Below are 10235 nucleotides of genomic sequence, written 5' to 3'. Positions count from 1 at the left end.
GCTCATAGAAAAGGTTGTCTCAAGGTGACGCGATAAAACAGCATTGTGATTTCTGAAGGAGTTAACAAAATAAGGGATGATGAACTATTATCACAAGATGATCCAGAGAATGTACAACCACCTGATATCCCATGAGCGTGAAAAAAGGGGTGAAAAAGAAAAGCTAAGAATAATCTAATCTTATACCTTGCTATCAGTACACTAGTCACCAAGTTTGAATCTAAAAAGGTTTTACAAGAACAACGCAGAAGAAATCACGCAACAGTTAATCACAACTGATGCTCTCTTCCTTTTCCTTTTCTTCCTCTTTTTTTTCTTTTTTTTTCTTTTTTGGTCTTCTTGCATTCTTAAATTCGGTGCTGTTTTTAAAAAGAGCTTCTTAGCTATGTAGGAACTGAGAATGGAGCAAGGGAATTTGCAGGGAGAGTAACACCACCCCCTCGAAGAGAAACTGAAGGTCGGCTCCAGTTAGCAGTGGTTATGGCATTCGAATCAAAGAACACCACAACAACTGTTATATCATCATGGAAGTGCCGCCTTACCCCACGATCAATTTTCTTCAGATCTGAATACCTCATCTCCCTCTTTTTTGCTGCCTGCTGCATTGCAGCCTTTACTAGTCTTCTAGCAATCCCCTGATACGCAGGAAGTTATAGTAGCATTAGTAAGATAAGCAATTAATTGTTATCTGTAAGATGAATAAAAGCACAAAAAAATAGAGAACAAGATTTCATTTGATGAGGCTGGGTTGCACTACATGATCTGGAACTAATAAGTTTAGAAAACCATTTAAGATGGATCCGTAGTGAGCATCTTGAGGTGGACAGATATAGTGTGTGAAGTTGCAAGGAATATGAACAAATTAGCAACGTAACAGCTCATCAGTATTGATCTTCATGTATAGTGCATATATTAATAGGATCCATATCATATCAACAATTGAAGAATTTCAGTGCAAACAATTTAACTATTTAAGTGACACATGTATTTTCATGAATCGAATTCATTCAAGGATTAAGAATCAAATAAAGTGATAGGAAAAGGATTATACAGCGTAAAGAAAGAACCTGCTAGATTATCAGGGGCATAGGATTGGATGGGGAAAAATTACAGAATTCGGACCAAATACAGTGCAGTTGTCTCAAACAACATTAACAAATTGATCATACCCCTAATAGCAGATCCCGTACAAATCTGAATTCCTAAAACACCTACAGGGCTACAACCAATAAACAGCTACAATCCTAAAGGCTTTCTAAACTCACAATGTAAAGGTGCCTTCATAATTTCATATGGTATCGTATTAACATATACCTAACAAGTTCTTTCTGAATATTTGTTACATTTAAAAGAAACTTAGAACAGCAAGTTCTAAAGATATTCAACATGATCTTCTCTACTTTCTCAGACAATTGACATCCAATCATCTATTTACCCTAATGATAATAACAATCAAAGCATGTAACTATTACAAAAACGTATCAAGATTTCTTTTATTGGACAAGCAATAATATGAACAAGCACTTCGCCATTGAAATAATTAATTTACATAAGATAAGAACACATACATTGCGGGGATTATGTTGGACAAGATCAACTGCTTCCTGATTACTAATATGCTCCCATAGTCCATCAGATGCAAAAATGATGAACTGATCAGTTGTCTGTAATTGGTGTACAACAATAGCTGGTTCAGAACTAAGAAGAGGCCTCCTGAAAGTTTCTTGAAGCCGAAATTTGCTATGCAAAGGTTCTCTGTTGAACTCCGGTTTCTTCAGATACACATCTCCAATGGATCTTGTTATCTGGAACACACCATCACACCACGTAAGATGTGCTGTGGGAACGCAGCAGTCTAAACAAAATATCACGGCACCTCTTATACACACTAATTACCAGAAGCAATCAGAATAATTGTTCCTTCAGGGAGATTGCAATTGAATTCAAGAACTTTACATCATATTGGTCTTGGTCCATAACAGCAGTGTCATGTTATTGCAGTTGCATTAGTTTTAGAGATAAAAAGATCGATTCATGGTTATTGAAACTTGAAAAGAAGCATAATTATCGAATCACTTATATTTATTTAGCTGTGATAAATGAGATTTTCCTCTTACCAAACAAAGAAACAAAAGACACTAAATTCTGCAGAAGTTGCCATCACATAGCATGTTCTAAAGGGTTTGAAATTACCAGATTAATTGGGAAAAAGAGAAACATGTACACTTATTTTATGAAGGCAGGTCCAGATTATAACAGTACAGATGGATGGCGTACATAATAGAGCATTACTCCATCCGTATCAGAGAAGTACAATTCTAATTTTGGACATAAACCTAAGAGTGGCACAGCAAACACAATTATGCTTTCAGTTGGCTGACTATAATCTAGTCCCGTGCCAATCGCATGGGAAAGTCTGCGAGTTATTATTAGAACAAGACGTCAAGATTCTACAAAATAATTAGATGAGTCAAAATGAATAGACAACAAATAGCAAAATAATTAAGATGTCCAGATATGTACCTGGATAATACCCTTCACACGCCAAACATTGTGCTTTAGAACCACAATATGGGGATCATCAGGATGTGCTGCCTGCAGCTCTCGCCTGACCTCTTCAAAGGATGCATTGTGTTCTGCTGACAACTGCATAGCCAGAACCTCCCCAGTTCCCTTCACAAGTCTACCGAGAACAGCACGGGAATCGCCAAGGTTTGCAATATATAGATTTCCAGCACAGATCACACCAACCAGACAGCAAGAGCCTACTGCCGCTAATTGAGGCCTCATCGACCATTGACTACTAACTACAGAAAAGAATCCCTCCTCAGTTGCTCGAAACGCCTTCCGAATCACATCCGCTGACATGCACTTGTGCTCAGAAGCAAATCCTGAAAAAGGAAGGTAATCATGGGCATGCACAACTGATGATTAGCAAGTAATTAAAGCTATAGAGATGCACAGGCAGAAATGATTATTAGCAGTTACTTGTAAACAAATAATTATACAATCAGATGTAACTAGAAGATGCCATGCTTTATATTCATAAAAAAATTCTTGCAGTCAGTTTCTAAACTGGCATGTGATGTGTTTAATTACATTCCAGAAAATCATCTATGGGTCAAAATTAGGGCAATCCTGGCCCCTGGTCTAATAGTAGATGCATTCAAATACGCGCGCGCTTTTTCGCGGTAATATGCGCAGAACCACATCTCATGCAATGATGCAATGCAGCTTATAACAGATATCTACTCAACTGAAAACCATTTTCGCTCAACAACTATCAATATCAAACACATCTACACTTGCAGCACATCATAAACAATTGGACCAATCACCTATTAATCAGATAGCATAGCGAGATCGGCATTGGATCAAAGGGTGAAGATTTTCAGCAGCAGTAGTCAGTAGAGGCCTCACCCCTCAGATGGTTGAAGAGATGGTCATTGATGTAGCGCGCCGTCTCCGGGCCTCCATGCCCATCATAGACGCCCACAAGAGTGCCCTGCAGGTTGGGATCCGTGGTGCTCAGTGGCCCGGATTCCACCTGGCTGTGGTCCTCGAGCAGGTTGTTGGCCTGGACCACGGCCATCGAGAACTCGCCGGCGACGAGCTGGCCGGCGTCCTTGTACCACAGCAGCCCATCCTGCCGCCCCGCCGCATCCGATCCTTTGCGGGGGCGCCCGGCCGGCGACGACGCCGGGCCCCAGCAAGATCTCAAGTATTCCATCGCAGCAGATAGCATCCTTCATCTCCGACACCTCCCCATCGCCCACTTCCTCACAAAGCCCATTCCTTTACCTTCCCTCTCCTCCTCTCGTTTCTTCGCGAAACCTGCAATTGCATCCAAACAAACACGCATCCCAGGATCAAGAACCACAAACCATATGATCATCAGAGGGAGAAGGATCAACGAGACAACCCTACTCTACTTGCATTTTGGAACATAAGGAGAAAGAAGCGAAAAATAACTCGCCTTTTTTTTCTCTCTTTCTTTCTAGGATTAGCTTCGAGATTCCTGCGCGATCGATCTCGCAGCCGAAAGGGGTGGCCTTAGATCTGGAAGGAACCAATCGATCTCAAGCTCGGAGGAAGCAGCAAGGATTGGGTTTTTGGTGGAGAAACGGTGGGCTCCTCCTCTCCTCTCCAGGATCCAAAAGAAGCAACCAGGAAACTGAACCAAGACGACTAAAAAAAGATGCGCTTTTTCGCTTCTCCCCCCCTGCCTACCTCTCCTGCCAAATCTTGCAGACAGCCTCGATGAACAGATAGATCAGGGTATCTTTTTTATCTCCTCCTCCACTACACAAACAAACTGCACAACACAATCAAGAGAGGAGGAAGGGAAAAAAAAAACTGCAAAAGAAGCAACCAGGAAGAGAGAGAGGTTCAGGGCCAGCAAGGCAGGGGCTCAGAGATGGGCTCTACAAGTCCTAATTTCTGAGAGGGATTTGGGAGTGGTGGTGGTGACTGTTTTTGTGCCCTTTTGTTCCATTTTAAATCTCTTTTTTTCTTCTTCTTTTCTTGCTCTCTACACCTTTCTTACCTAGAAAGAAAAGAAAAAGGGACATTTATGTATGTAGCTCTACTATACTAGTACTACTCTTTTTTTCCTTTCCTCTCTATCTCTTTTCTTTTCCTCCTCCTTGTCAATATGCATGACGTGCTGTTTTGTATCTTTGCTGGTCTCACATGGTTTGACCTGTTTTGTTTCTTCATCGCTACTCTTCAGATTTCAGATGTACTTGAAAAAAAATATATCTTTCATGTACAAATATCAGTGAAAATTAACTGCAAAAATGCAGGACTATTCGTATAAGTATTTGATCTGAAACTTAATAGAGTATTGTACCAGCTACAGTGCATTTAATTGGAGATTTGTCAAGTACTCTGAAATCTCACATAATACATAGAAATCATTCAATGTAATTTCATGCCATCTTTATGACATGTTCAAAACATATTAATCGTATTATTGTCGTATAATATCTATTTTTATTATTACAATAAATTAAATGTTTTAACAAATAAACCTAACAAATAGTTTAGAATTAGTGGGCTAAGCACTGTATTAGAAGAAATTTTGAAAAAAAAAACATACTTTGTATAGATGTGGAGTAAATAAGCCAACCATCCGATAAAATAGCTGAAAATAACTATTGTATAATAACTTAGGGTGTGTCCGTATATGCTGGTTTCCAACCCGAAAATAACATTGAAAACGGAGCAATCCCATTAACACGTGATTAATTAAGTATTTGCTATTTTTTAAAAAATGGATTAATATATTTTTTAAGCAACTTTCGTATAGAAACTTTTTATAAAAAATACACCGTTTAATAGTTTGAAAAGCGTGCGCGCGAAAAACAAGAAATATGGGATGGGAAAAAGGGGTGCTGAACACGCCCTTAGTGATGCGCCTTGCTTAACTGACAGTGGCTAATTAACTTATTTAAACCACCAGCCAAGCTCCATGCACGGATGGATCGATCGAACATGGCGTCCAAATTGGCGCGGCGACGTTCGGAGAAATTTCATGGGATTTGGACGCTAGCCGAGCCGAGGAGCAGGAGGAGAAGATTTATCGATTAAACAATGGTGACCCAACGCATTCAGCCTGCCTGCCAATTGTATGAGGTGACGCGGACGAAACGCAACTCGGCGCGGCGCGCGACACACATGGCGTTGCCGTGGCGGCGAGCGCGATGCCACGGCGAACGCGGCGCGCATGCGTGCGCCACGCCACGCCACGGCGATCGGCGCCGACGACGACTTCTCTCGCTCGTCGCTACGGAACAACGGATATGATGACATGTACTAGTACTATCTGCATTCTGTGCTTCAGCCTGAAGACTCCCATTTGGGCCTCCGGATGGATTCACATTCTCGTGGTGTTCGAATGGCAGGGTTTACATTACCGGTTGAGCACTAAATTTTGAGCCCCGTCGGTATTACGGTTTTCGATAAATTTCGACTAATTTACTATTTAACCTTTGAAATTCTAATCGAAAACTAATTCCGAGCTCGAAAACCGACCGGCTTTCGTCGGCTCTGTTAACCCTGTCGTATGATACATTTATGCTGAGTTGTAAACTTTGATTTCAATGTACAACCTTACTGTGTTTCAGTCCAAAACGGTTAAACGGTGTGTTTTGTAAAAAAAATTATATAGTATATTTTAAAAAAACAAATAAATATACTTTTACAAATTTAATAGTTAATATTTAATTAATTATATGCTAATGAGTCATCCTATTTTACTTATAGTTAACACGCTTCTCCAATAAAGAGTTTCAAACGGGGTCTTAGAGATTTAATCAAAGAGGAAAAACGTAATTTTGGTTGTGTGTCATTTCGTGGACGGGTCAAGAGATACGAGGAATGGAACGGACGGTGGTGCCATTACGCGTTTTAGTGACTAGTGAGTATATCTTGGCATGGGGTTTGGGCTGTGTTTAGATCCAAATTTTAAATCCAAACTTTAGTACTTTTTCATCACATCAACCTGTCATACACTCACAACTTTTCAGTCACATCATCTTCAGTTTTAACCAAAATCCAAACTTTGTCATCAACTAAACACAGCCTTGGTAATTTGTATTTGGTCGGTGGTACGGATAAGTTCATCATAGCTTGGATGCCGGATATTTGACATGGAGAGATAACAGTGCGCCGATATTTAAAAGTGATGTTTAAAATAGCACGAACTGAACTTTTATTTATTTTCAAACTAAAAGATATACTACCTTCTTCTTAAAATATATATCATTGAGCTTTTACGTAACATTTAATCATTTGTCTTATTAAAGAATTAGTATAAATATATAAAAATATTAGTTAAAAGCATATTTATTTAATAATAATAAAATTAAATAGAATAAATAACATATATAATTTTTTAAAAATAAAATATATAGTCAAACGTTATGCTGAAAATAAACGGCGACAGGCAGGTGAGCATCGAGCACTGGGCCGGCAGGCTGTGGCCTCGCTGGCCGCCACTCCGGCCGCGGCAGCTGGGGCCGTGGGCCCTGCTCCAACGCATCTTGAGCCGTCCGATCAAAATCCTGCGTCTCCTGTGCATGGGCCCAACGGCGACAGGTTAATCAATGGCTAGCTTCTCCTGTGCTCTCTGCGTCGCCCGGTCCCCGGTCAGAAAAATCATATAATTGTACAGTAAACTTGCATCACTATCACGTGCGGAACTCTATTATTTCTGAGAATTCTTCGTGGATTCGTGCATGTGTGAGAGCCTCGCGAAATCCCAGATACTATCTTCATCCTATAAAAAACCTAAATATAGACACATCTCTATCTAGATTTATTGTATTAAAATATGTTATATCTAATTTTTGATTTTTTTTTCAGGACAAAGGGTGTGTTTGATTTGGTTGACATAATTTCTATGAAAACTAGTACCAGTACTAACATTTTCCCCGTGAAAAGATCTGCGAATTTGATTTTACTGAAAGTATAAAGCAGCTGGTACCGTAAATTCGCGAGAAGAATCGAAAATTCGGAACCGAAGATTTCCATGACAGAGAGAGGCTGGATATATATGCAGCGACTAAAGATCTGCATAGTAAAATCTCTAGTTTTTTTTTCCTTTACTACAAAATCTGCATCTGTCACGTACATATGCTCGGTTACTTTTAAGCTTTCAATTAACAGATGGATTAATTAATTTAAGGATACTTAACTAACAGCAAACAAAACGAGAAGGCAACAGCAATAATTGAGACGCGCTTTACAAAAGCTACACAAACCAAATTCCAGTTCCTCCGATTAATCACAAATTCGCAATTCACACACACACACATCAAGAACGTACGATCGAAGATCAATCACGCACTCCATCGACGAAAGCCGTTGCGACCTTTTACCAGTTCGATCCATTGCACATGATATGAGCGATGCAGATTAATTAACTAAAGTTAGCTGCAAATCATCACACATATGCGATCGAGAATTAAGAGATTAATTGATCGGTGTCAATCGCAATTATGCAAAGCCGAGGGATAATCGCCTACATCCATGCAAAAAGGTGTACTATTGATCGATGATCTGCGCTGCAAGTGGGCAGAGGCCATGCAAACGTAATTAAGCTCGATCTGGATGTGACATCTCGAACCTTGGCATGTGATCCATCCAGCTTGAGCTTGAAGAAATAACTAGCTAGCTCGGCTCATTTCCTTATAATTAATTATTCATGGAATTATTAAAATAAAATATTTACTTCATATGTTAAAAAAATAAGTTTTTTTTATAAAAGTTCTTCTACTAGGATCATTTGTTCTAAGCTATGTGTTAAATTTATGTATCAAAATAATACTTAATTTGTTCTTGTAATAAATAGATAATCCGTGTCAATAATTCGCTTCATATAATCTAAACCAAACCATTAAGAATGCTCTCATGGATCCATCAATCATTAGTTCGAACCTTAATTTTTTTGCTCCTTAATTAATTACCACCGTTACTCTCATGGAGTATTTCTTAATTAATTTGTCTGTTACTATTTCTGATAGATGATTCCTTTGCGGCGAAAATATTAATTGTATATTAGTCAGGTCGTGGAAAGCGGTCAAAGTGGCCGGGTGATTTCTTGGAGTGTAATTTACGGCAGGAACTACGAAGGATTAATACTCACTGACCCGGTTGGAGTCAAGCGGCAAAATTCTACGGTGACGATGCTGATGATGGCGTAAACGTTATGTACATATGCATATGCAATGAGCAGTTACTGATTAATTAAGTACAGTACTACAGTGTTGTATTGTTCGTGCATATGCATATATACGCAATGATCAGTTACATGTTCATAAACTGAATGAATTTAACTGAAGAATTATACGCATGTTTACTTATCGGGACGACCAATACATATTTAACACAAAACCCTCTACTAAAATCTTACGAATTTTGGATCATTCGATCAAGATCGAACACCCCACAACCCACCCCACAACGGCACAGCCTTCCCCCTTTCCTTCTTCAGATCTTCCTCTTAGCTCGCGAAGCATGCTGCTGCCCTCTACCCTTAATTTATTTATGAGCTCCAACGATCCCTCCATTAGTAGGTGCCAATACCCCACCCTCCTCCTCTATCCCTGACAATCTCTATCATCGAATCCGTCATTATCATTCGCTACCACCTATCTAGTTAGCCAATATTTTTCCACCTCATACCCCTTTTCCATCTCATCGACGTCGCTCTGCGCCTTCTAACCTCTTCGCTTTGCCCCTACCCCCTATCCTGCCCATTGCTAACCTCCCTCTAAGGCATGAAACTCCTCTGGCTTCCACCTCTCCCAACCCCTCTTTCACCTTAACTCTAACACCCAAACCTACATGGATGTTAGGCCAACACCATCACACCGAAGTAACTCGTCGGAGCTAAAGGAGAAGAAGGTTGGGCAGGATGCGATGATCCAAAATCCGTAAGATTTGGGATTCTGTTTTTGTCGCATGTAGGACTTTTTTTATTGTTTATATAGATGTGGATTTTATAACTATATATATAGTGCCATGAGCAGTATAATACTCCTTTTAATTTCTTAGAGTCGTATAACCTGCCAGAAAAATGCTCTAGTACGTGCACGTACGGCCGGCCGCCCTCTCTAGTTGACCTGGTAATTTAATTAGTTTGTATGCTGGATCTAATAATGGCTGAGTCGGATTAGCATCATCAGCTGGATGCTACGTGCAATCTAAATTATGAATGTTGTGCTTGCCTTGACCATCGATCGATGGAATGGGATTCGATGGCATGCAAATGCACGCATGCACCCTCCATTATTCTTCCCAAGGGGATCATCATGATATTTGACCTAGCAAGATAGCAGGTAATTAATTAGTTTAAGATGGGTTTAATTAGAGAGTCCGGCTAGCTAGGTAGCTGACTCGGATCAACATCAGCTCAAATGTTCTCTCAAACTCTGCTGCTCGACGTGATTCTCGGCCATACTGTTCAAAAAAGACTTCAATTTTAATATATCTTATATTACCTCCATCCTGAAAAAAATATTTTTATACGACTCATTTTTATACATGTAGATGTAGATAAGAGTGAAACGTACCAACGTAAAGCTAAAATGACTAAACCTTACATTTTTTTTTCTTAAACTCCAATACATTTATTCCCCCATTTTCTCAAACTTCAATGAAATTGTCCTTCATTTTCTCAAATTATAATATTTGTTTTAAAGATAAAAGTATTTGCAGGATAAATAAAG

At 39.5% G+C, this 10235-nt stretch overlaps 1 protein-coding gene across 1 annotated transcript; it reads right to left on the bottom strand.

Annotated features, from left to right (window-relative positions):
* Positions 1 to 26: 26 nt before the first annotated feature.
* LOC4349275 (probable protein phosphatase 2C 72) lies at positions 27 to 4580 on the bottom strand. Its single transcript, NM_001423095.1, has 5 exons — positions 3977 to 4580; positions 3421 to 3834; positions 2524 to 2891; positions 1569 to 1805; positions 27 to 635 (listed from the first exon to the last, which is right to left on the bottom strand). Exons 2-5 carry the CDS (start codon positions 3743 to 3745, stop codon positions 384 to 386), a joined length of 1182 nt encoding a protein of 393 aa, NP_001410024.1. The 5' UTR covers positions 3746 to 3834; positions 3977 to 4580; the 3' UTR covers positions 27 to 383.
* Between the last annotated feature and the right edge of the window lie 5655 nt (positions 4581 to 10235).

The sequence above is a fragment of the Oryza sativa genome, chromosome 10, assembly GCF_034140825.1.
Source record: "Oryza sativa Japonica Group chromosome 10, ASM3414082v1".
In the NCBI taxonomy this organism is placed as follows: Eukaryota; Viridiplantae; Streptophyta; class Magnoliopsida; order Poales; family Poaceae; genus Oryza; species Oryza sativa.
The sequence above is the reverse complement of the archived record's forward strand: the minus strand, read 5'-3'. Positions and strand labels throughout refer to the sequence as shown.